The 27348-nt window shown below is 52.2% G+C and overlaps 1 protein-coding gene across 1 annotated transcript in view; it reads right to left on the bottom strand.

Moving 5' to 3' along the window:
• LOC135530246 (adhesive plaque matrix protein-like) overlaps positions 1-27080 on the bottom strand; it is a 50945-nt gene extending 23865 nt beyond the window's left edge. The window contains exon 1 of the mRNA XM_064958599.1: positions 26390-27080. Coding sequence (XP_064814671.1) covers positions 26390-27080 — 691 coding nt within the window. The remainder of the gene's footprint in view (positions 1-26389) is intronic.
• Between the last annotated feature and the right edge of the window lie 268 nt (positions 27081-27348).

Raw genomic sequence — 27348 nt, 5'->3', positions numbered from 1 at the left:
CCCAGGCAGGGACACAGACCTACTCAGCCAGGTAGACACCCCCAGGGAGGGAGACAGACCTGAGGCAGCCAGGTAGACACCCCCAGGCAGGGACACAGACCTACTCAGCCAGGTAGACACCCCCAGGCAGGGAGACAGGCCTACTCAGCCAGGTAGACACCCCCAGGAGAGAGAGAAGCTTTGAGCTTGGCTCACCCTGCCTTACTAAAGGGAAGGAAACAACCGAGGCAGACCTGAGAGGCGATAGCAGAGAAACAACCGAGGCAGACCTGACAGGCAATAGCAGAGAACAACCGAGGCAGACCAGAGAGGCAATAGCAGAGAAACAACCGAGGCAGACCTGACAGGCAATAGCAGAGAACAACCGAGGCAGACCAGAGAGGCAATAACAGAGAAACAACCGAGGCAGACCTGAGAGGCGATAGCAGATAAAAAAGAGTCAGACCTGAGAGGCGATAACAGAGAAACAACCGAGGCAGACCTGAGAGGCGATAGCAGATAAAAAAGAGTCAGACCTGAGAGGCGATAGCAGAGAAACAAGAGTCAGACCTGAGAGGCGATAGCAGAGAAACAACCGAGGCAGACCAGAGAGGCGATAACAGAGAAACAACCGAGGCAGACATGAGAGGCGATAGCAGAGAAACAAGAGTCAGACCAGAGAGGCGATAACAGAGAAACAACCGAGGCAGACCAGAGAGGCGATAACAGAGAAACAAGAGTCAGACCAGAGGCGATACCAGAGAAACAACCGAGGCAGACCGAAGTCTCGATAACAGAGAAACAAGAGTCAGACCTGAGAGGCTATAGCAGAGAAACAACCGAGGCAGACTAGAGAGGCGATAGCAGAGAAAACAACCGAGGCAGACCAGAGGGCGATAGCAGAGAAACAACCGAGGCAGACCAGAGAGGCGATAGCAGAGAAACAACCGAGGCAGACCAGAGAGGCGATAGAGAGAAAAAAACCGAGGCAGACTAGAGAGGCAATAGCAGAGAAACAACCGAGGCAGACCAGAGAGGCGATAGCAGAGAAACAACCGAGGCAGACCAGAGAGGCGATAGCAGAGAAACAACCGATGCAGACTAGAGAGGCGATAGCAGAGAAACAACCGAGGCAGACCAGAGAGGCGATAGCAGAGAAACAACCGAGGCAGACCAGAGAGGAGATAGCAGAGAAACAACCGAGGCAGACTAGAGAGGCGATAGCAGAGAAACAACCGAGGCAGACCAGAGATGCGATAGAGAGAACAACCGAGGCAGACCAGAGAGGCGATAGCAGAGACACAACCGAGGCAGACCAGAGAGGCGATAGCAGAGAAACAACCGAGGCAGACCAGAGAGGCGATAGCAGAGAAACAACCGAGGCAGACCTGACAGGCGATAGCAGAGAAACAACCGAGGCAGACCTGAGAGGCGATAGCAGAGAAACAACCGAGGCAGACCAGAGAGCGATAGCAGAGAAACAAGACACACCCAAAGCAATGATAAACAGGGTCACTGGCAATCTACTTCCCTCTCATGGAACCAACCCATGCACTTCAACCTAGTTGCCGACTGAGATCTAACTTCCACCCTTGAGGAATCTTCTTATGGACTAATGAATAGCAGTAACCAAGGGGAAGTAAATCAGAACTGTGGATGTTTCTCCATTAAATCTAGGTCACTTACTAGTTGGAACACGCAAAATAGGGCCTAATATATATTTCCTTTCCACCCTGCCCACATCCATCCACTCATCTCCTCTACTGGAGGTGGGCTGGTTGGTTGTGGAGTGTTACACTAGCTGGGTTACATACAGACAAATCAATGGGTCGCCAGGTTCATATGCTCCCACACACATCACACACCCAGCTACACTTTAATATTCCTCCTCCTATAGCACTTATAGAGGAGAGGAGAGGAGAGGAGAGGGGCCAGAGGGGGAAAAATGGAGGAGGGGGAGAGGAATCGAGAGGATATGAGAGAAGGGAGAGGCCCTCGGGAGGGAGAGAAGAGGAGAGCAGAGGAGAGGAGGAGGGAGGAGGAGAGGAGAGGAGGGAGGAGAGGAGAGAAGGGAGGAGGAGAGGAGTGAGGGAGACAGGAGATCTGAAACACAGGGAGGGAGAGGAATAGGAGAGGAGTTTATAGAGAGGAGCGTGATGGAGAGGATTGTGAGGAGGGAGAAAGAGAGGGAGGGGGGACAGGAGAGGAGATGGTCCCCTAGAGAAGGGAGGAGGGTTAGGAGACAAAGGGCTGGAGGAGGGTCACCTGGAGGGAGAGGAGAGGAGAGGAGGAGTGTATTGTTTCACCATGTCTAAATCATATCCAAAGTGTTGGTTATTGTTGTTTACATCCATGTGGGTAATATCCTTTACAATCAAAAGGTTTGTGTTTCTGTGAAGAAACATGTCCTAGATCACAGAAAGTACGTCTCTCTCTCCCTCTGCCTCTCTCTCCCAGCCAGTAGCACAGCGTGGGTCTCTCTTGGTCACCCTGGTCTGCCTCTCTCTCCCAGCCAGTAGCACAGCGTGGTCTCTCTCCCTCTGCCCTCTCTCTCCCAGCCAGTAGCACAGCGTGGGTCTCCTCCCTCTCTGCCTCTCTCCCCTCTTGGCCCCAGCCAGTAGCACAGCGTGGGTCTCTCTCCCTCTGCCTCTCTCTCCTCCAGGCACAGCGTGGGTCTCTCCCTCCCCCTGCCTCTCTCTCCCAGCCATTAGCGCAGCTGGGGTCTCTCTCCCCCCTGCCTCTCTCTCCCAGCCAGTAGCACAGCGTGGGTCTCCTCTTGCCCCCTGCCTCTCTCTCCCCAGCCAGTAGCACAGCCCTGGTCTCTCCTGGCTCTCCCTCTGCCTCTCTCTCCCAGCCAGTAGCATGGTGTGGGTCTCTCTCCCCAGCCAGTAGCATGGTGTGTCTCTCTCCTCTCTCCCCAGCCAGTAGCATAGTGTGGGTCTCTCTCCCTGGTCTCTCCTCTCCTGGCCCCAGTAGCATGGTGTGTGTCTCTCCCCAGCCCTAGTCCTCTCTCCCCAGCCAGTAGCATAGCGTGGGTCTCTCTCCCAGCCAGTAGCATAGTCTTATTTACAATGGCCCAGACCTACACCGGCCAAACCCGGACGACGCTGGGCCAATTGTGCGCTGCCCTATTGGACTCCCAATCATGGCCGGTCCTGTGATACAGCCTGGAATCGGTCTCTACCATGGTCTGTAGTGACGCCTGAGATGCAGTGCCTTAGACCTCAGCCCTGCCACTCTGGGAGACCCAAAAGTCTCTCCTTAATTCAGGACAATCCGGTCTCTCCTCGGTAGCGTCCACATTAATATAGAAGTGTTACGAAACATTATATTCTCTTTTACAATAAAAGTGACTCCAAAATGACACTATACATGATTTACCATTTGTTTCTATTGGGCAACCAAAACAAACAGCCAATACATCCAACACGTTTATAGAGTCACAAGCGTGATGTAATGATTATGTGCCTGGTTTATGGGACCAAAGACTAAAGGTTTGACTACTTTAATACACAGCCTGGATTTGTCCCAATACTTTTGGGGGGGCTCTAGGCCCCCGGGTTATGTACAAAAAGGGCTGGAATTTCTAAACTGGTCACCTGGTATGGATGAAAATACCCTCAAATTAAAGCTGACAGTCTGACTCTTTAACCTCATAGTCATTGTATAATTTTACAAACAACAAGAAATGTGTCATTGTCCCACTACTCTTTTCAGTTCACTGTACACGCTATAACTATAGCGTGGGCTGACTAAATCATGCTTTACAATCACATTGTTATTCTATAACCAGAGCAGAGTCTCTCCTCTGGGCAGGGGTCTCTCCTCTTGAGGTGTCGTCCAACAGCCTGGAACATACAGGGATCTCCTGAAGGAGAGTCATTTCCCTGTTACACCCACAGACGCCCACATGCAGAAGGAACAGCCCGAGGCACTGGCAGAGAGCTGGCAAGGCTGGCACCTCTTGGTTGGTCCCAACCCCAGTCTGTCTCTCCCTCTTGGCCCCAGCCCTGGTCTCTCTCTCTCTCCTCTTGGCCCCAGCCCTGGTCTCTCTAGGCCCCAGCCTGGTCTCTTGGCCCCAGCCCTGGTCTCTCCTCTCTCTCCTCTTGGCCCCAGCCCTGGTCTCTCTCTTGGCACCAGCCCTGGTCTCTCCTCTTGGCCCCAGCCCTGGTCTCTCTCCTCTTGGCCCCAGCCCTGGTCTCTCCTCTTGGCCCCAACACCAGTCTCCTCTTGGCTCTCTCCTCTTGGCCCAAGTCCTGGTCTCTCCTCTTGGCCCCAACCCTGGTTTCTCTCTCTCCTCTTGGCCCCAACCCTGGTCTCTCTTTCTCTCCTCCTGGCCCAACCCTTCTTGACCACAGCCCTGGTCTCTCCTCTTGGCCCCAGCACTGGTATCTCCTCTTGGCCCCAGCCCTGGTCTCTCCTCTTGGCCCCAGCCCTGGTCTCTCCTCTTGGCCCAGCCCTGGTCTCGGCTCTCTCCTCTTGGCCCCAGCCCTGGTCTCGCTGGTCTCCTCTTGGCTCCAGCCCTAGTCTCTCTCTCTCCTGGTCTTAGCCCCAGCCCTAGTCTCTCTCTCTTGGCCACAGCCCTCCTCTCTAGCCCCAGCCCTGTCTCTCTCTCTCCTCTTGGCCGCAGCCCTGGTCTCTCCTCTTGGCCCCAGCCCTGGTGTCTCTCTCACTCTCCTCTTGGCCCAAGCCCTGGTCTCTCCTCTTGGCCCCAACCCTGGTCTCTCTTTCTCTCCTCTTGGCCCCAGCCCTGGTCTCTCCTCTTGGCCCCAGCCCTGGTCTCTCCTTCTCTGGCCCCAGCCCTGGTCTCTCCTCTTGGCCCCAGCCCTGGTCTCTCTTCTCTGGCCCAAGCCCTGGTCTCTCCTCTTGGCCCAAGCCCTGGTCTCTCCTCTTGGCCCCAGCCCTGGTCTCTCCTCTAGGCCCCAGCCCTGGTCTCCTCCCCCAGCCCTGGTCTCTCCTCTTGGCCCCAGCCCTGGTCTCTCCTCTCAGCCCCATCCCTGGTCTCTCCTCTTAGCCCCAGCCCTGGTCTCTCCTCTTAGGCCCCAGCCCTGGTCTCTCTCTCGCCTCTGGCCCAAGCCCTGGTCTCTCCTCTTGGCCCCAGCCCTGGTCTCTCTCTCTCCAGCTTGGCCCCAGCCCTGGTGTCTCTCCTCTAGGCCCCAGCCCTGGTCTTGGCCCAAGCCCTGGTCTCTCCTCTTGGCCCCAGCCCTGGTCTCTCCTCTCTCCGCCCTTGGCCCCAGCCCTGGTCTCTCCTCTTGGCCCCAGCCCTGGTCTCTCCTCTTGGCTCCAGTCCTGGTCTCTCTCTCTCCTCTTGGCTCCAGCCCTAGTCTCGCTCTCTCCTCTTGGCCCCAGCCCTAGTCTCTCCTCTCTCTCTCCTCTTGGCCCCAGCCCTAGTCTCTCTCTCCTCTTGGCCCCAGCCCTGGTCTCTCCTCTTGGCCCCAGCCCTGGTCTCTCCTCTAGGCTCTCCTCTTAGCCCCAGCCCTAGTCTCTCTCCTCTTGGCCCCAGCCCTGGTCTCTCCTCTTAGCCCCAGCCCTAGTCTCTCTCCCCAGCCCTGGTCTTCCTCTAGGCCCCAGCCCTGGTCTCTCCTCTCCTGGTCTCTCCTCTTGGCCCCAGCCCTGGTCTCTCCTCTTGGCCCCAGCCCTAGTCTCTCTCTCTCTCTCCTCTAGCCCCAGCCCTGGTCTCTCTCTCCTCTTGGCCCCAGCCCTGGTCTCTCCTCTTAGCCCCAGCCCTAGTCTCTCCCTCTCCTCTTAGCCCCAGCCCTAGTCTCTCTCTCCCCAGCCCTCTTAGGCCCCAGCCCTAGTCTCCTCTCTCTCTCCTCTTAGCCCCAGCCCTGGTGTCTCTCCTCGCCTTTTGGCCCCAGCCCTGGTCTCTCTCTCTCCACCCAGCCCTTCTCTCCTCTTGGCCCCAGGTCTCTCCTCTTAGCCCCAGCCCTGGTGTCTCTCCCAGCCTGGTCTCTCTCTTGGCCCCAGCCCTGGTCTCTCCTCTTGGCCCCAGCCCTGGTCTCTCTCTCTCCAACCCTGCTTGGCCCCAGCCCTGGTCTCTCCTCTTGGCTCCAGCCCTTGTCTCTCCTCTAGGCCCCAGCCCTGGTCTCTCCTCTCAGCCCCATCCCTGGTCTCTCCTCTTAGCCCCAGCCCTGGTCTCTCCTCTTAGCCCCAGCCCTGGTGTCTCTCTCGCTCTTGGCCCAAGCCCTGGTCTCTCCTCTTGGCCCCAGCCCTGGTCTCTCTCTCTCCGCTTGGCCCCAGCCCTGGTCTCTCCTCTTGGCCCCAGCCCTGGTCTCTCCTCTTGGCTCCAGTCCTAGTCTCGCTCTTCTCCTCCTTGGCCCCAGCCATAGTCTCTCTCTCCTCTTAGCCCCAGCCCTGGTCTCTCTCTCCTGGTCTCCTCTTAGGCCCCAGCCCTAGTCTCTCTCTCTCTCCTTAGCCCCAGCCCTGGTGTCTCTCTCCCCAGCCTTTTGGCCCCAGCCCTGGTCTCTCTCTCTCCTCTTGGCTTGGCCCCAGCCCTGCTCTCTCCTCTTGGCCCCAGCCCTGGTCTCTCCTCTTGGCCCCAGCCCTGGTCTCTCCTCTTGGCCCCAGCCCTGGTCTCTCCTCTTGGCCCCAGCCCTGGTCTCTCCTCTTGGCCCCAGCCCTGGTCTCTCCTCTTGGCCCCAGCCCTGGTCTCTCCTCTATCCTCTTGGCCGCAGCCCTGGTCTATCCTCCATCTTGGCCGCAGCCCTGGTCTCTCCTCTTGGCCCCACCCCTGGTATCTCCTCTTGGCCCCAGCCCTGGTCTCTCCTCTAGGCCCCAGCCCTGGTCTCTCCTCTCAGCCCCATCCCTGGTCTCTCCTCTTAGCCCCAGCCCTGGTCTCTCCCCTTAGCCCCAGCCCTGGTGTCTCTCTCGCCTCTTGGCCCAAGCCCTGGTCTCTCCTCTTGGCCCCAGCCCTGGTCTCTCCTCTTGGCCGCAGCCCTGGTCTCTCATTTTGACCGCAGCCCTGGTCTCTCCTCTCAGCCCCATCCCTGGTCTCTCCTCTTGGCCCCAGCCCCAGCCCTGGTCTCTCCTCTTAGCCCCAGCCCTGGTGTCTCTCTCGCCTCTTGGCCCAAGCCCTGGTCTCTCCTCTTGGCCCCAGCCCTGGTCTCTCTCTCTCCGCTTGGCCCCAGCCCTGGTCTCTCATCTTGGCCCCAGCCCTGGTCTCTCCTCTTGGCCACAGCCCTGGTCTCTCCTCTTGGCCCCACCTGACTGCTGTCCTTTGGTCTCTGTCTCTCTAACGCTGTGTATGAGTACTGGAAGTGTCCAATAAAACTCCCTATTCCCTACACAGGCTAGCGCACTACATTGTTCAGAAATATACCAGAGGGCTGCCCTCTGGGGATCTAGACAGACCGGTACTAGACCACGCCAACCTACAGGTCATGGCAGGGATCAGACCGGTACTAGATCCCTCCAACCTACAGGCCATGGCAGGGATCTTTACAGCCCTGAACGACCGAGGACTCAAGAGGCAGCTCACAGATCCAATTATAAGCCGACAGCCTACACTGCTGACGCACCCATCACGGTTGGGCGGCCACCATCAGCACAATCAAATCAAATCAACGCACCCATCACGGTTGGGCGGCCACCATCAGCACAATCAAATCAAATCAACGCACCCATCGCGGTTGGGCGGCCACCATCAGCACAATCAAATCAAATCAACGCACCCATCACGGTTGCACAATCAAATCAAATCAACGCGGCCACCATCAGAACAATCAAATCAAATCACATTTTATGTCACTTGCGCCCGAATACAACAGGTGTAGAGCATACAGTGAAATGCTTACTGGCAAGCCCTTAACCAACAATGCAGTTTGAAGAAAAATACCTAATACCTATAAGAGATAAAAGAAACAAATATTTAAAGAGCAGCAGTAAAATAACAATAGTGAGGCTATATACAGGGTGTACCGGTACAGAGTCAGTGTGGAGGCTATATACAGGGGGTACCGGTACAGAGTCAGTGTGGAGGCTATATACAGGGGATACCGGTACAGAGTCAATGTGGAGGCTATATACAGGGGTACCGGTACAGAGTCAATGCGGAGGCTATATACAGGGGGTACCGGTACAGAGTCAATGTGGAGGCTATATACAGGGGGTACCGGTACAGAGTCAGTGTGGAGGCTATATACAGGGGGTACCGGTACAGAGTCAATGTGGAGGCTATATACAGGGGGTACCGGTACAGAGTCAATGTGGAGGCTATATACAGGGGGTACCGGTACAGAGTCAATGTGGAGGCTATATACAGGGGGTACCGGTACAGAGTCAATGTGGAGGCTATATACAGGGGGTACCGGTACAGAGTCAATGTGGAGGCTATATACAGGGGGTACCGGTACAGAGTCAATGTGGAGGCTATATACAGGGGGTACCGGTACAGAGTCAATGTGGAGGCTATATACAGGGGGTACCGGTACAGAGTCAATGTGGAGGCTATATACAGGGGATACCGGTACAGAGTCAATGTGGAGGCTATATACAGGGGGTACCAGTACAGAGTCAATGTGGAGGCTATATACAGGGGGTACCGGTACAGAGTCAATGTGGAGGCTATATACAGGGGGTACCGGTACAGAGTCAATGTGGAGGCTATATACAGGGGGTACCTGTACAGAGTCAATGTGGAGGCTATATACAGGGGATACCGGTACAGAGTCAATGTGGAGGCTATATACAGGGGGTACAGGTACAGAGTCAATGTGCGGGGCATCAATGTTAGTCACATGTACATGTAGGTAGAGTTATTAAAGTGCTAATGCATAGATAATAAACAGAGAGTAGCAGCAGCGTAGAAGGGGTGCAAATAGTCTGGGTAGCTGTTTGATTAGCTGTTCAGCAGTCTTATGGCTTGGGGGTAGAAGCTGTTTAGAAGCCTCTTGGACCTAGACTTGGTACTCCAGTACTGCTTGCCGTGTGGTCGCAGAGAGAACAGTCTATGACTAGAGAGGCTGGAGTCTTTGACAATTTTTAGGGCCTCCCTCTGACACCGCCTGGTATAGAGGCCCTGTATGGCAGGAAGCTTGGCCCCAGTGATGTACTGAGCGTAACCCACTACCCTCTGTACTGCCTTGTGGTCGGATGCCGAGCAGTTGCCGTACCAGGCGGTGATGCAACCAGTCAGGATGCTGTCACAGCCCCAGCTAACAACCAGTCAGGATGCTGTCACAGCCCCAGCTAACAACCAGTCAGGATGCTGTCACAGCCCCAGCTAACAACCAGTCAGGATGCTGTCACAGCCCCAGCTAACAACCAGTCAGGATGCTGTCACAGCCCCAGCTAACAACCAGTCAGGATGCTCTCACAGCCCCAGCTAACAACCAGTCAGGATGCTCTCACAGCCCCAGCTAACAACCAGTCACGATGCTCTCACAGCCCCAGCTAACAACCAGTCAGGATGCTGTCACAGCCCCAGCTAACAACCAGTCAGGATGCTGTCACAGCCCCAGCTAACAACCAGTCAGGATGCTCTAACAGCCCCAGCTAACAACCAGTCAAGATGCTCTCACAGCCCCAGCTAACAACCAGTCAGGATGCTCTCACAGCCCCAGCTAACAACCAGTCAGGATGCTCTCACAGCCCCAGCTAACAACCAGTCAGGATGCTGTCACAGCCCCAGCTAACAACCAGTCAGGATGCTGTCACAGCCCCAGCTAACAACCAGTCAGGATGCTGTCACAGCCCCAGCTAACAACCAGTCACGATGCTGTCACAGCCCCAGCTAACAACCAGTCAAGATGCTCTCACAGCCCCAGCTAACAACCAGTCAAGATGCTCTCACAGCCCCAGCTAACAACCAGTCACAGCCCCAGCTAACAACCAGATGCTGTCACAGCCCCAGCTAACAACCAGTCAGGATGCTGTCACAGCCCCAGCTAACAACCAGTCAAGATGCTCTCACAGCCCCAGCTAACAACCAGTCAGGATGCTCTCACAGCCCCAGCTAACAACCAGTCAAGATGCTCTCACAGCCCCAGCTAACAACCAGTCAAGATGCTCTCACAGCCCCAGCTAACAACCAGTCAGGATGCTCTCACAGCCCCAGCTAACAACCAGTCAGGATGCTGTCACAGCCCCAGCTAACAACCAGTCAGGATGCTGTCACAGCCCCAGCTAACAACCAGTCAGGATGCTCTCACAGCCCCAGCTAACAACCAGTCAGGATGCTGTCACAGCCCCAGCTAACAACCAGTCAGGATGCTGTCACAGCCCCAGCTAACAACCAGTCAGGATGCTGTCACAGCCCCAGCTAACAACCAGTCAGGATGCTCTCACAGCCCCAGCTAACAACCAGTCAGGATGCTCTCACAGCCCCAGCTAACAACCAGTCAAGATGCTCTCACAGCCCCAGCTAACAACCAGTCAAGATGCTCTCACAGCCCCAGCTAACAACCAGTCAAGATGCTCTCACAGCCCCAGCGAACAACCAGTCAGGATGCTGTCACAGCCCCAGCTAACAACCAGTCAGATGCTCTCACAGCCCCAGCTAACAACCAGTCAAGATGCTCTCACAGCCCCAGCTAACAACCAGTCACGATGCTCTCACAGCCCCAGCTAACAACCAGTCAAGATGCTGTCACAGCCCCAGCTCACAGCCCCAGCTAACAACCAGTCAGGATGCTGTCACAGCCCCAGCTAACAACCAGTCAGGATGCTGTCACAGCCCCAGCTAACAACCAGTCAGGATGCTGTCACAGCCCCAGCTAACAACCAGTCAGTCAAGATGCTGTCACAGCCCCAGCTAACAACCAGTCAGGATGCTCTCACAGCCCCAGCTAACAACCAGTCAGGATGCTCTCACAGCCCCAGCTAACCGGCCAGCAGAAGAATGAAACAAAAGACAACGTTCATCACTGTTATCTCCCAAATGGTTTCTCACTGTTATCTCCCTGTGGTTTCTCACTGTTATCTCCCTAATGGTTTCTCACTGTGGTCATCGCTGTTATCTCCCTGTGGTTTATCACTGTGGTCATCACTGTTATCTCCCTGAAGGAGAGGATAGAGGTGGAGGAGGAGAGAGGAGAGAGGATAGAGGTGGAGGAGGAGAGAGGAGAGGGGATAGAGGTGGAGGAGGAGAGAGGATAGAGGTGGAGGAGGAGAGAGGATAGAGGTGGAGGATGAGAGAGGATAGAGGTGGAGGTTGAGAGAGGAGGGGATAGAGGTGGAGGATGAGAGAGGATAGAGGTGGAGGAAAGGAAAAGAGAGGAGATCGAGGTGGAGGAGGAGAGAGGATAGAGGTGAGGAGGAGAGAGGATAGAGGTGGAGGATGAGAGAGGAGATAGGATAGAGGTGGAGGTGGAGGAGGAGAGAGGATAGAGGTGGAGGAGGAGAGAGGAGAGGGGATAGAGGTGAAGGAGGAGAGAGGAGAGGGGATAGAGGTGGAGGTGGAGGAGGAGAGAGGATAGAGGTGGAGGTGGAGAGAGGATAGAGGTGGAGGAGGAGAGAGGAGAGAGGAGAGGGGATAGAGGTGGAGGAGGGACATGGTGTTAAAATGGGGACAGCTGCCCGAAACACGGTAGAGAGGAGAGAGATTGATGAGAGGAGTTTCTTGGGGTATGTCTTTGAGAGGACCGCTAGGAAGGGAACCAACCTTGAGAATAATACATCATGATCTCTAGCATCCATTTTTGTTGTAGGTCCACTATAAATAGACAGCCTGTCTCTGCATCAGCAACACTGTGAGAGGTAGAACATTCTCCCCATTACTCAAACCCTTACCTTACCCCGTCCTGTACTTTGTCCCGTCCTGTTCTACTCTGCTCTGCCCTCTGCTCTGGCCCGCTCTGGCCTCCTCTGCTCTGCTCTGTTCTCTGTTCTACTGGCCCGCTCTGCTACCTACTCTGCCCTGCTCTGCCCTGCTCTGGCCCGCCCTCTGCCCTGACCCCGGCCTGTTCTCTGGCCCACTCTGCTCTGCTCCGGCCTGTTCTACCCCGGCCTGTTCTACTCTGGCCCGTCCTACCCCCGGCCTGTTCTACTTTGGCCTGCTTGAAACGCTGAATGAATGTAGGTTGCGGTGTACTGTTGAGGGTCAACTGTGTGAAAAATAAAGTTCTCCCTACTTTTTATTTTTGAGGCCAGACAATAAGCTGGCAAAGAGGAAATACTTTTGTCCTACTCTGACTATAACTTCTGTTCCCTGAAGGAGGGAAATGAGGTACAACATCTCCATGGTGGGTTGGTCCTCTCACGACTTTGACAAGGCCAATGAATAACCTCGCTGGAAGTCCCACCTTCCACAGCCGATAGCCTCGTCAGGGTGAAGACAGCCTGGCTATCGAAACATTGGCAATTCACTTTTTGCATCTGAGCTCCTAGAGTGTGCGGCTCTCTTATTTTCACATAAACAGATGTCTCAGGTCTGCTGCTAGGAAAGTACTTCCTGACTTTTTCCCACATTTTGTTACATGAAAGCCTTTTATTTTTTAAATTGATTAAATTGTATTTTTTTCCTCAGCAATCTACACACAATACCCCATAATGACAAAGCAAAAACAGGATTTTTGAATTTTTTGCCAATTTATTCAATATTAAAAACTAAAATATCACATTTACATAAGTATTCAGACCCTTTACTCAGTACTTTGTTTAAACACCTTTGGCAGCAATTACAGCCTGTATTTGGGGAGTTTCTCCCATTCTTCTCTGCTGACACTCTCAAGCTCTGTCAGGTTGGATGGGGAGCGTCGCTGCACAGCTATTTTCAGGTCTCTCCAGATGTTTTGATCAGGTTCAAGTCCGGGCTCTGGCTGGGCCACTTAAGGACATTCAGAAACTTGTCACAAAGCCACCCCTGCATTGTCTTGGCTGTGTGCTTAAGGTCGTTGTCCTGTTGGAAGGTGAACCTTTGTCCCAGTCTGAGGTCCGGGGTGATCTGGATCAGGTTTTCATCAAGAATCTCCCTGACCAAGACCCTTCTCCTCTGATAGCTCAGTTTGACTGGGTGGCCAGCTCTAGGAAGAGTCTTGGTAGTTCCAAAATCATTCCATTTAGTTATGATGGAGGCCACTGTGTTCTTGGGGACTTTCAGATCTGTGCCTTGACCCAATCATTTCTCGGAGCTCTACAGACAATTCCTAGGACCTCGTGGTTTGGTTTTTGCTCTGACATTCACTGTCTACTGTGAGCAGGGTCGTGGGTTCGATTCCCCACGGGGGGGTTCGGTACAAAGTTGTTTTGGATAAGAAGGTCTGCTGTATGTTACCGTTCAAACCACTTACAGATCTAATGCCAGTCCAGCCATATAGCGGTCTTTCACTTTCCACTAATGCATTGTGAATTGACTGACTCCCTGCGACACTAATGAATTATTAGAAAAGCGACTGATGGCGGATCAGAATCCTGTAAGTGAATGTTTCTAGATAAGCAAACAAGCAGTCTGGTGTGATGCAGATCAGTCCCCATTCAGTCAAGTCTGTCTGAGCTCTTTGACCTCCTCCCCTCATAGAGCCATTCTAACTCCTCTCCTACCCTGATTTCGCCCCCTTCTTCCTCCTCTCCACTTCCTCCTCTCCTCATCTAGCCCTTCTAACTCCTCTCCTCTTCCTCTGGCTCCACTTCCTCCTCTCCTCATCTAGCCCTTCTACCTCCTCTCCACTTCCTCCTCCCCTCATCTAATCCCTTCTACCTCCTCTCCACTTCCTCCTCCCCTCATCTAGCCCTTCTACCTCCTCTCCTCTTCCTCTGGCCCCACATCCACCTCCCCTCATCTAGCCCTTCTACCTCCTCTCCACTTCCTCCTCCCCTCATCTAGCCCTTCTACCTCCTCTCCTCTTCCTCTGGCTCCACTTCCTCCTCTCCTCATCTAGCCCTTCTACCTCCTCTCCACTTCCTCCTCCCCTCATCTAGCCCTTCTACCTCCTCTCCACTTCCTCCTCTCCTCATCTAGCCCTTCTACCTCCTCTCCTCTTCCTCTGGCTCCACTTCCTCCTCTCCTCATCTAGCCCTTCAAACTCCCCTCCTCTTCCTCTGGCTCCACTTCCTCCTCCCCTCATCTAGCCCTTCTACCTCCTCTCCACTTCCTCCTCCCCTCATCTAGCCCTTCTACCTCCTCTCCACTTCCTCCTCCCCTCATCTAGCCCTTCTACCTCCTATCCACTTCCTCCTCCCCTCATCTAGCCCTTCTACCTCCTCTCCTCTTCCTCTGGCTCCACTTCCTCCTCCCCTCATCTAGCCCTTCTACCTCCTCTCCTCTTCCTCTGGCTCCACTTCATCCTCTCCTCATCTAGCCCTTCTACCTCCTCTCCACTTTCTCCTCTCCTCATCTAGCCCTTCTACCTCCTCTCCACTTCCTCCTCCCCTCATCTAGCCCTTCTACCTCCTCTCCACTTCCTCCTCTCCTCATCTAGCCCTTCTACCTCCTATCCTCTTCCTCCTCCCCTCATCTAGCCCTTCAAACTCCTCTCCTCTTCTTCTTGCTCCAATTCCTCCTCTCCTCATCGAGCCCTTCTACCTCCTCTCCTCTTCATCTGGCACCACTTCCTCCTCTCATCATCTAGCCCTTCTACCTCCTCTCCTCTTCCTCTGGCTCCATTTCCTCCTCTCCTCATCTAGCACTTCAAACTCCTCTCCACTACCTCTTGCTCCACTTCCTCATCTAGCCCTTCTACCTCCTCTCCTCTTCCTCTGGCTCCACTTCCTCCTCTCCTCATCTAGCCCTTCAAACTCCTCTCCTCTTCCTCCTCTCCTCATCTAGCCCTTCAAACTCCTCTCCTCTTCCTCTTGCTCCACTTCATCCTCTCCTCATCTAGCCCTTCTACCTCCTCTCCTCTTCCTCCTCTCCTCATATAGCCCTTCAAACTCCTCTACCTCTTGCACCACTTCCTCCTCTCCTCATCTAGCCCTTCAAACTCCTCTCCTCTTCCTCCACTTCCTCCTCCCCTCATCTAGCCCTTCTACCTCCTCTCCTCTTCCTCTTGCTCCACTTCCTCCTCCCCTCATCTAGTCCTTCAAACTCATCTCCTTTTCCTACACTTCCTCCTCCCCGCATATAGCCCTTCTACCTCCTCTCCTCTTCCTCTGGCTCCACGTCCTCCTCTCCTCATCTAGCCCTTCAAACTCCTCTCCTCTTCCTCTGGCTCCACTTCCTCCTCGACTCATCTAGACCTTCAAACTCCTCTCCTTTTCATCCACTTCCTCCTCTCCTCATCTAGCCCTTCAAACTCCCCTCCTCTTCCTCTGGCTCCACTTCCTCCTCCCCTCATCAAGCCCTTCTACCTCCTCTCCACTTCCTCCTCCCCTCATCAAGCCCTTCTACCTCCTCTCCACTTCCTTCTCCCCTCATCTAGCCCTTCTACCTCCTCTCCACTTCCTCCTCCCCTCATCTAGCCCTTCTACCTCCTCCTCCCCTCATCTAGCCTTTCTACCTCATCTCCTCTTCCTCTTGCTCCACTTCCTCCTCTCCTCATCCAGCCCTTCTACCTCCTCTCCACTTCCTCCTCCGCTCATCTAGCCCTTCTACCTCCTCTCCTCTTCCTCTGGCTCCACTTCCTCCTCTCTACATCGAACCCTTCAAACTCCTCTCCTCTTCCTCTGGCTCCACTCCCTCCGCCCCTCATCTAGCCCTTCAAACTCCTCTCATCTACCTCTTGCTCCACTTCCTCCTCCCCTCATCTAGCCCTTCTACCTCCTCTCCTCTTCCTCCTCTCCTCATCTAGCCTTTCAAACTCCTCTCCTCTTCCTCCACTTCCTCCTCCCCTCATCTAGCCCTTCTACCTCCTCTCCTCTTCCTCTTGCTCCACTTCCTCCTCCCCTCATCTAGCCCTTCTACCTCCTCTCCTTTTCCTCCACTTCCTCCTCCTCATCTAGCCCATCAAACTCCTCTCCTCTTCCTCCACTTCCTCCTCCCCTCATCGAGCCCTTCTAACTCCTCTCCTCCCCTCATCTAGCCCTTCTACCTCCTCTCCTCTTCCTCTGGCTCCACTTCCTCCTCCCCTCATCTAGCCCTTCTACCTCCTCTCCACTTCGTCTTGCTCCACTTCCTCCTCCCTCATCTAGCCCTTCAAACTCCTCTCCTCTTCCTCTGGCTTCACTTCCTCCTCCCCTCATCTAGCCCTTCAAACTCCTCTCCTCTTCCTCCTCCCCTCATCAAGCCCTTCAAACTCCTCTCCTCTTCCTCTGGCTCCACATCCTCCTCCCCTCATCTAGCCCTTCTACCTCCTCTCCACTTCATCTTGCTCCACTTCCTCCTCCCCTCATCTTGCCCTTCAAACTCCTCTCCTCTACCTCTTGCTCCACGTCCTCCTTTCCTCATCTAGCCCTTCTACCTCCTCTCCACTTCCTCCTCCCCTCATCTAACCTTTTCCTCTGGGTCCACTTTCTCCTCCCCTCATCTAGCCCTTACCCTCCCCTCAGCTGCCTCTTGTCTGCACACAAGCACACTCCCCTAAAATCAATCAGATTACATAAGATCACTGCAGAGAGAGAGGGAGGGAGGCAGGGAGAGATAGAGAGAGAAAGAGAGATGGATAAAGAGAGAGAGATGAGAGAGAGAGAGAGAGAGAGAGGGGGAGAGGGAGAGAGAGAGAGGGGGAGAGAGAGAGAGAGAGAGAGAGAGAGAGAGAAAGATGGAGAGAGAGAGAAAGAGAGATGGAGAGAGAGAGAGAGAGAGAGAGGGAGAGAGAGAGAGGTGGGAGAGGGAGAGAGAGAGAGGGGGAGAGGGAGAGAGGAGAGAGAGAGAGAGAAAGAGAGATGGAGAGAGAGAGAGAGAAGAGAGATGGGGGAGAGGGAGAGAGAGGGGGGAGCGGGAGAGAGAGAGAGAGAGGGGAGGGAGAGACTGCAGAGTAAAAGAAAACAGGCAATACCTTCACAGCTGTGTGCTACCCCTCCAGCCCAGGGGCCCACTCTCTCTCTCCACTGACCCATGACAGGCCTCTGCAGTGACGGCCACTGGACTGACCCCCTCAGTGCAGCAGGTGGACGGAGTACAAAGACCTAGTGGTTTGACAGTGAATCATGCCTGTATAATGTGTTCAGTGGAGCTGCTAGAGAATGCATGGTCATCTGTCCTTCTCTGTACACAGACAGGAAGCAGGAAGTATCATTGCCAACGAAACAACCCAACTTATCATGGTGATATCACAGACAGACAGACAGACAGACAGACAGACAGACAGACAGACAGACAGACAGACTGCCTGTCTGTCTATCAGCCTGCCTGTTCGTCTGTCTGCCTGTCTGTTCATCTGTCTATATCTGTCTATGAATATACCACACAGAGAGACATGGCAGAGTACCAGCTGAATATACCACACAGAGAGACATGGCAGAGTACCAGCTGAATATACCACACAGAGAGACAGAGAGACATGGCAGAGTACCAGCTGAATATACCACACAGAGAGACAGAGAGAGACATGGCAGAGTACCAGCTGAATATACCACACAGAGAGACAGAGAGACATGGCAGAGTACCAGCTGAATATACCACACAGAGAGACATGGCAGAGTACCAGCTGAATATACCACACAGAGAGGCATGGCAGAGTACCAGCTGAATATACAGAGACGTTACTAGTCCATCCACACTGCAGAGGGACAATGTAACTAGACCCTCCACACTACAGAGGGACAATGTAACTAGACCCTCCACACTGCAGAGAGACAATGTAACTAGACCCTCCACACTACAGAGGGGACAACTAGTAACTAGACCTCCACACTGCAGAGGGACAATGTAACTAGACCCTCACACACTGCAGAGAGACAATGTAACTAGACCCTCCACACTACAGAGAGACAATGTAACTAGACCCTCCACACTACAGAGGGACAATGTAACCAGACCCTCCACACTACAGAGGGACAATGTAACTAGACCCTCCACACTGCAGAGGGACAATGTAACTAGACCCTCCACACTGCAGAGGGACAATGTAACTAGGCCCTCCTCGTCACAGTAGAGCCACTTGTGTGTTTAAGGCATGATTAAGCCCTTTGAGATCTGCTGGCCGTATCCCAAACGTCCCCTATCACCTTACAGTGCACTACTAGTGAACTACGTAGGGACCCAAGCCAGAGACTGATTGGCTGATGAGGAAAGCGATCTGCATACTGATTGGCTGTTTAAGGACCGATAGACCTCTTACAATTTACTTCAATGTCTTTATCCTACTCCATTCTATTCTCGAGGTCACGAGGTCACAAATACGGTATAATATCGGGACCATTTCAGATCACCCCGGCTCGGCCATACGATCACAGCTTCATCCTCCTCCTCCCTTCAGTCAGTCAGAGAGAAAGGTCAGAGTCATCCTCCTCCCCAATCCTCCCCACTCCTCCTCCCCAGAGACCTCCCATCTCCAGCTCCCCCACTCCTCCTCCCCAGAGAGACATCTCCTCCCTCCCCACTCCTATCCCTCACAGAGAGACATCCAGAGTACCAGCCTCCCTATGCCACACCCACTCCCCTCCCTCCCTACCAGCTCCCCATATCCCACCCACTCCTCCTCCCCCACTACCAGCTGAATCCCCACACAGAGAGACCTGGCAGAGTACCAGCTGAATATACCACACAGAAGAAGGCATGGCAGAGTACCAGCTCCCTATACTACACAGAGAGACATGGCAGAGTACCAGCTGAACTATCCCACACCCACTCCCATGGCAGAGTACCAGCTGAATATACCACACAGAGACAGAGAGACATCCAGAGTACCAGCTGAATATCCACACAGAGAGACCTCCCTCTCCTCCTGAATATACCACACAGAGAGACATGGCAGAGTACCAGCTGAATCTCCCACCTCCTCCTCCTCATGGCAGAGTACCTCCTGAATATACCACACAGAGAGGCATGGCCCTCTCCTCCTGAATATACTACTCCTCCCTCTCCTCTCCCAGAGTACCCCCCCCTCTCCTCCTCCCTGCAGTCAGTCAGAGGAAGGTCAGGTTCAAAGCTGGTCTTCAAAGGCCTCCATGTGGCAAGAACCTCTGCTGTGATACCACCTCCCCCTCTCACCTCTCCACTTCCTCCTCCCCCACTTCTCAGCCCTGAATTCTCCTCCTCCCTCAGAGAGACTCTCCACTTCCTCCTCCCTCTTCACTTCAGAGCGTCCTCCCTCCCCCACTTCCCCCTCCTGCTTCCCTCCTCCTCCCTCCCCACTTACCCCTCCTGCCTCCCCACTTACCCCCTCCTACCTCCCTCCCTCCTCCTCCCTCCCCACTTCCTCATCCACTTCTACACAACATGTAAAATGTTGGTTTTCATGAGCTCCCAGATCCCAGAAAATGTCCATTTGCACAAAAAGCTTTTGTGCACAAGTTTGTTAACATCCCACGTTAGTGAGCATTTTCCCTTTGCCTAAATAATCCATCCCCTGACAGATGTGGCATGTCAGAAGCTGATTAAACAGCATGATCATTACACAGGTGCACCCACTGTGCTGGGAACATTAAAAACCACTCTAGAATGTGTAGTTTTGTTACACAACACAATGCCACAGATGTCTCAAGTTTTGAGGAGTGTGTAATTGGCATGCTGACTGCAGAAATGTCCACAGAGCTGTTGCCAGAGAATTTAATGTTCATTTCTCTACCATAGACCGCCTCCAACGTCGTTTTAGAGAATTTGTTCCAGAACGTCCAACTGGCCTCCACAACCCCAGACCATGTCAAACCACGCCAGCCAAGAACCTCCACATTTGGCTTCTTCACCTGTGTGATCGTCTGAGACCAGCCACCCAGACAGCTGATGAAACTGGGGGTTTGTACAACTGAAGAATTTTTGCACAAACTGTCAGAGAAACCGTCTCAGGGAAGCTCATCCAGTGCTCACGTCCTCACCAGGGTCTTAAACTGACTGCAGTTCAGTTGTAACCGACTTCAGTGGGCAAACACTCAACTTCGATGGCCACTCCACTCTAACCACTAGGCTACCTGTCTCCCCCTCTAACCACTAGGCTACCTGTCTCCCCACTAACCACTAGGCAACCTGTCTCCCACCTCTAACCACTAGGCTACCTACCCTCCCTAAACTCTAACCACTAGGCTACCTGCCGTCCCTACACTCTAACCACTAGACTACCTGTCTCCCCACTCTAACCACTAGGCTACCTGCCGCCACTACACTCTAACCACTAGGCTACCTACCGTCCCTACACTCTAACCACTAGGCTACCTGTCTCCCCCCTCTAACCACTAGGCTACCTGCCGCCCCTACACTCTAACCACTAGGCTACCTGCCACCTCTACACTCTAACCACTAGGCTACCTGCCACCCCTACACTCTAACCACTAGGCTACCTGCCACCCCTACACTCTAACCACTAGGCTACCTGCCTCCTCCACACTCTAACCACTAGGCTACCTGCCGCCCCTACACTCTAACCACTAGGCTACCTGCCGCCCCTACACTCTAACCACTAGGCTACCTGCCGCCCTACACTCTAACCACTAGGCTACCTGCCGTCCCTACACTCTAACCACTAGACCACCTGCCGTCCCACACTCTAACCACTAGGCAACCTGTCTCCCCTCTAACCACTAGGCTACCTACCGTCCCTACACTCTAACCACTAGGCTACCTGCCGCCTCTACACTCTAACCACTAGGCTACCTGCCGTCCCTACACTCTAACCACTAGGCTACCTGCCGTCCCTACACTCTAACCACTAGACTACCTGCCGCCCTCCACACTAACCACTAGGCTACCTACCGTCCCTACGCTCTAACCACTAGACTACCTGCCGTCCCTACACTCTAACACTAGGCTACCTGCCTCCATGACATCATCAGCTGCTACATCACTGCCTCTATTACTTACAGTTGTGTTTCAGAGTCCCAAATGGAATCTTATGCCCTACATAGTGCACTGTTTTGGACCAGAGGACGGCCCAGTTGGGCACTAAAGCTCCTATCAAAAGTAGTGCACTATATACGGAATAAGTTGCCATTTTGGGACTCACAGAGACAGAGTTTTAATTATTCACAAAGCCAGGTTGTCCAGCCATGAGAGACCATGTCAGATCTGAACCAGGGCCATGCAGGCAGGCCAGAGAGAGAGAGAGAGAAGAGAAGATATTTGACAGAGGTATCAGATGTTACTGCTCTGGTTAGAGGCAGGGGAGTCCCCAAGGAGGAGCTGATGGTGGATATAATGAGCCCTGAACTACTGTACTGGACATCTCATCAACAGTAAGCTACTGGAACATGGACGTTGCTAAATGAGAAAAACATTCATTTTAGAAAAGGCCAAAATAACACTTAGCACAATAGCAACTAGGGCCAGAATACTGTATTCTGTTCAAATGACTGGAATTTAGGAAAGTCTAAGATGGAGGCCACCTTCTCACTGTACCATTAAAAGTAAAGATTATCCCAGTATCAGCCAGTGTCCCATTAAAGACTATCCCAGTGTCCCATTAAAGACTATCCCAGTGTCCCATTAAAGACTATCCCAGTATCAGCCAGTATCCCATTAAAGACTATCCCAGTATCAGCCAGTATCCCATTAAAGACTATCCCAGTGTCCCATTAAAGACTATCCCAGTATCAGCCAGTATCCCATTAAAGACTATCCCAGTATCCCATTAAAGACTATCCCAGTATCAACCAGTATCCCATTAAAGACTATCCCCAGTATCCCAGTGTCCCATTAAAGACTATCCCAGTATCCCATTAAAGACTATCCCAGTATCAACCAGTATCCCATTAAAGACTATCCCAGTATCAGCCAGTGTCCCATTAAAGACTATCCCAGTGTCCCATTAAAGACTATCCCAGTATCCCATTAAAGACTATCCCAGTATCCCATTAAAGACTATCCCAGTATCCCATTAAAGACTATCCCAGTATCCCATTAAAGACTATCCCAGTGTCCCATTGAAGACTATCCCAGTATCAGCCAGTATCCCATTAAAGACTATCCCAGTATCAGCCAGTGTCCCATTAAAGACTATCCCAGTATCCCATTAAAGACTATCCCAGTATCAGCCAGTGTCCCATTAAAGACTATCCCAGTATCAGCCAGTGTCCCATTAAAGACTATCCCAGTATCAACCAGTGTCCCATTAAAGACTATCCCAGTATCCCATTAAAGACTATCCCAGTATCAACCAGTGTCCCATTAAAGACTATCCCAGTATCAGCCAGTATCCCATTAAAGACTATCCCAGTATCAGCCAGTATCCCATTAAAGACTATCCCAGTATCCCATTAAAGACTTTTCCCAGTATCCCATTAAAGACTATCCCAGTATCAACCAGTGTCCCATTAAAGACTATCCCAGTATCAACCAGTGTCCCATTAAAGACTATCCCAGTATCCCATTAAAGACTATCCCAGTATCCCATTAAAGACTATCCCAGTATCAGCCAGTGTCCCATTAAAGACTATCCCAGTATCAACCAGTGTCCCATTAAAGACTATCCCAGTATCCCATTAAAGACTATCCCAGTATCAGCCAGTGTCCCATTAAAGACTATCCCAGTATCCCATTGAAGGTTATCCAGTATCAGCCATTATCCCATTGAAGACTATCCCAGTATCCCATTGAAGACTATCCCAGTATCAGCCATTATCCCATTAAAGACTATCCCAGTATCAGCCAGTATCCCATTAAAGACTATCCCAGTATCAGCCAGTATCCCATTAAAGACTATCCCAGTGTCCCATTAAAGACTATCCCAGTATCAGCCAGTATCCCATTAAAGAATATCCCAGTATCCCATTAAAGACTATCCCAGTATCAACCAGTATCCCATTAAAGACTATCCCAGTATCAGCCAGTGTCCCATTAAAGACTATCCCAGTATCCCATTAAAGACTATCCCAGTATCAACCAGTATCCCATTAAAGACTATCCCAGTATCAGCCAGTGTCCCATTAAAGACTATCCCAGTGTCCCATTAAAGACTATCCCAGTATCCCATTAAAGACTATCCCAGTATCCCATTAAAGACTATCCCAGTATCCCATTAAAGACTATCCCAGTATCCCATTAAAGACTATCCCAGTGTCCCATTGAAGACTATCCCAGTATCAGCCAGTATCCCATTAAAGACTATCCCAGTATCAGCCAGTGTCCCATTAAAGACTATCCCAGTATCCCATTAAAGACTATCCCAGTATCAGCCAGTGTCCCATTAAAGACTATCCCAGTATCAGCCAGTGTCCCATTAAAGACTATCCCAGTATCAACCAGTGTCCCATTAAAGACTATCCCAGTATCCCATTAAAGACTATCCCAGTATCAACCAGTGTCCCATTAAAGACTATCCCAGTGTCCCATTAAAGACTATCCCAGTATCCCATTAAAGACTATCCCAGTGTCCCATTAAAGACTATCCCAGTATCAGCCAGTATCCCATTAAAGACTATCCCAGTATCAGCCAGTATCCCATTAAAGACTATCCCAGTATCCCATTAAAGACTATCCCAGTATCCCATTAAAGACTATCCCAGTATCAACCAGTGTCCCATTAAAGACTATCCCAGTATCAACCAGTGTCCCATTAAAGACTATCCCAGTATCCCATTAAAGACTATCCCAGTATCCCATTAAAGACTATCCCAGTATCAGCCAGTGTCCCATTAAAGACTATCCCAGTATCAACCAGTGTCCCATTAAAGACTATCCCAGTATCCCATTAAAGACTATCCCAGTATCAGCCAGTGTCCCATTAAAGACTATCCCAGTATCCCATTGAAGACTATCCCAGTATCAGCCATTATCCCATTGAAGACTATCCCAGTATCCCATTGAAGACCCAGTATCAGCCATTATCCCATTAAAGACTATCCCAGTATCCCATTGAAGACTATCCCAGTATCAGCCATTATCCCATTAAAGACTATCCCAGTAAAGACTCCCAGTATCAGCCATTATCCCATTAAAGACTATCCCAGTAAAGACTATCCCAGTATCAGCCACCCATTAAAGACTATCCCAGTATCAGCCAGTATCCCATTAAAGACTATCCCAGTATCAGCCAGTGTCCCATTAAAGACTATCCCAGTATCCCATTGAAGACTATCCCAGTATCAGCCATTATCCCATTAAAGACTATCCCAGTGTCCCATTGAAGACTATCCCAGTATCAGCCAGTATCCCATTAAAGACTATCCCAGTATCAGCCAGTGTCCCATTAAAGACTATCCCAGTATCCCATTAAAGACTATCCCAGTATCAACCAGTGTCCCATTAAAGACTATCCCAGTATCAGCCATTCCCATTAAAGACTATCCCAGTATCAGCCAGTGTCCCATTAAAGACTATCCCAGTATCCCATTAAAGACTATCCCAGTATCAACCAGTGTCCCATTAAAGACTATCCCAGTGTCCCATTAAAGACTATCCCAGTATCAGCCAGTATCCCATTAAAGACTATCCCAGTATCAGCCAGTGTCCCATTAAAGACTATCCCAGTATCAGCCAGTATCCCATTAAAGAATATCCCAGTATCAACCAGTGTCCCATTAAAGACTATCCCAGTATCAGCCAGTATCCCATTAAAGACTATCCCAGTATCAGCCAGTGTCCCATTAAAGACTATCCCAGTATCAGCCAGTGTCCCATTAAAGACTATCCCAGTATCAGCCAGTATCCCATTAAAGACTATCCCAGTATCCCATTAAAGACTATCCCAGTATCAGCCATTATCCCATTAAAGACTATCCCAGTATCAGCCAGTGTCCCATTAAAGAATATCCCAGTGTCCCATTAAAGACTATCCCAGTATCCCATTAAAGACTATCCCAGTATCAGCCATTATCCCATTAAAGACTATCCCAGTGTCCCATTAAAGACTATCCCTAGTATCCCATTAAAGACTATCCCAGTATCAGCCAGTATCCCATTAAAGACTATCCCAGTATCAGCCAGTATCCCATTAAAGACTATCCTATCCCATTAAAGACTATCCCAGTATCACATTAAAGACTATCCCAGTGTCCCATTAAAGACTATCCCAGTATCAGCCAGTATCCCATTAAAGACTATCCCAGTATCCCATTAAAGACTATCCCAGTATCAGCCAGTATCCCATTAAAGACTATCCCAGTATCCCATTAAAGACTATCCCAGTATCAGCCAGTGTCCCATTAAAGACTATCCCAGTATCAACCAGTGTCCCATTAAAGACCATCCCAGTATCAGCCAGTATCCCATTAAAGACTATCCCAGTATCAGCCAGTATCCCATTAAAGACTATCCCAGTATCCCATTAAAGACTATCCCAGTATCCCATTAAAGACTATCCCAGTATCAGCCAGTATCCCATTAAAGACTATCCCAGTATCAGCCAGTATCCCATTAAAGACTATCCCAGTATCAGCCAGTATCCCATTAAAGACTATCCCAGTTCCCATTAAAGACTATCCCAGTATCCCATTAAAGACTATCCCAGTATCAGCCAGTATCCCATTAAAGACTATCCCAGTATCAGCCAGTGTCCCATTAAAGACTATCCCAGTATCCCATTAAAGACTATCCCAGTATCCCATTAAAGACTATCCCAGTATCCCATTGAAGACTATCCCAATGTCCCATTAAAGACTATCCCAGTATCAACCAGTATCCCATTAAAGACTATCCCATCCCATTAAAGACTATCCCAGTATCCCATTAAAGACTATCCCAATGTCCCATTAAAGACTATCCTAGTATCAGCCAGTATCCCATTAAAGACTATCCCAGTATCCCATTAAAGATTATCCCAGTATCCCATTAAAGACTATCCCAGTGTCCCATTAAAGACTATCCCAGTATCCCATTAAAGACTATCCTAGTATCAGCCAGTGTCCCATTAAAGACTATCCCAGTGTCCCATTAAAGACTATCCCAGTATCCCATTAAAGACTATCCCAGTATCAGCCAGTGTCCCATTAAAGACTATCCCAGTATCCCATTAAAGACTATCCCAGTATCAGCCAGTATCCCATTAAAGACTATCCCAGTATCAGCCAGTGTCCCATTAAAGACTCCCAGTATCCCATTAAAGACTATCCCAGTGTCCCATTAAAGACTATCCCAGTATCCCATTAAAGAACTATCCCAGTATCCCAGTAAAGACTATCCCAGTATCCCAGTAAAGACTATCCCAGTATCAGCCAGTGTCCCATTAAAGAATATCCCAGTGTCCCATTAAAGACTATCCCAGTATCAGCCAGTGTCCTAGCATCCCAACGTGCTGTGATCAGGTCCAGTGCTCTGAGTGCCTCATCACCCTCTGAGGTGAGGCCTCTCTGTGAGTGTGTATATGAGGCTTGCCTGCTGAAGGCAGTCCTCTCTGCTCTGCATGCAGGCTCGTTCCCAAACACTTGGCTGGAGGGGAAGACAACACTGGCCACCGAGGACACCGGGGCTCAGGTGACAGAGAGCCAGATAGGGCCTGATAGGGGGACCTGATAAACTTCACACTGACTCAGAAAAACACAGACAAGACCAGGGCCCTGTCAGCTCTTATACCCCCAGGCTGCGGCTGCCTGGGAGACGGGACGGGTCTGGTCTCCAGCTGCCTGGGAGACGGGGCAGGTCTGGTCTCTCTGCTGCCTGGGAGATGGGGCGGGTCTGGTCTCCCGGCTGCCTGGGCGGGTCTGGTCTCCCGGCTGCCTGGGCGGGGCTGGTCTCCCGGCTGCCTGGGAGACGGGGCGGGTCTGGTCTCCCAGCTGCCTGGGCGGGTCTGGTCTCCCAGCTGCCTGGGCGGGCTGGTCTCCCGGCTGCCTGGGAGACGGGGCGGGTCTGGTCTCCCAGCTGCCTGGGCGGGTCTGGTCTCCCAGCTGCCTGGGCGGGTCTGGTCTCCCAGCTGCCTGGGCGGGTCTGGTCTCCCAGCTGCCTGGGCGGGTCTGGTCTCCCAGCTGCCTGGGCGGGTCTCCCAGCTGCCTGGGCGGGTCTGGTCTCCCGGCTGCCTGGGAGACGGGGCGGGTCTGGTCTCCCGGCTGCCTGGGCGGGTCTGGTCTCCCGGCTGCCTGGGCGGGTCTGGTCTCCCGGCTGCCTGGGCGGGTCTGGTCTCCCGGCTGCCTGGGCGGGTCTGGTCTCCCGGCTGCCTGTTAAAGCGGGTCTGGTCTCCCGGCTGCCTGGGCGGGTCTGTCTCCCGGCTGCCTGGGCGGGTCTGGTCTCCCGGCTGCCTGGGCGGGTCTGGTCTCAGGTGCAGTCTCATGCTGTCTGGGAGCTCACCAACAGTAGGGAGTCATTCAGTACACTACAGCTCACCAACAGTAGGGAGTCATTCACTACACTACAGCTCACCAACAGTAGGGAGTCATTCAGTACACTACAGCTCACCAACAGTAGGGAGTCATTCACTACACTACAGCTCACCAACAGTAGGGAGTCATTCACTACACTACAGCTCACCAACAGTAGGGAGTCATTCAGTACACTACAGCTCACCAACAGTAGGGAGTCATTCAGTACACTACAACTCA

Source organism: Oncorhynchus masou, unplaced genomic scaffold (assembly GCF_036934945.1).
Source record: "Oncorhynchus masou masou isolate Uvic2021 unplaced genomic scaffold, UVic_Omas_1.1 unplaced_scaffold_1299, whole genome shotgun sequence".
Lineage (NCBI taxonomy): Eukaryota > Metazoa > Chordata > Actinopteri > Salmoniformes > Salmonidae > Oncorhynchus > Oncorhynchus masou.
Note: the sequence above shows the minus strand (reverse complement) of the source record. Positions and strands in the feature narration are given on the sequence as shown.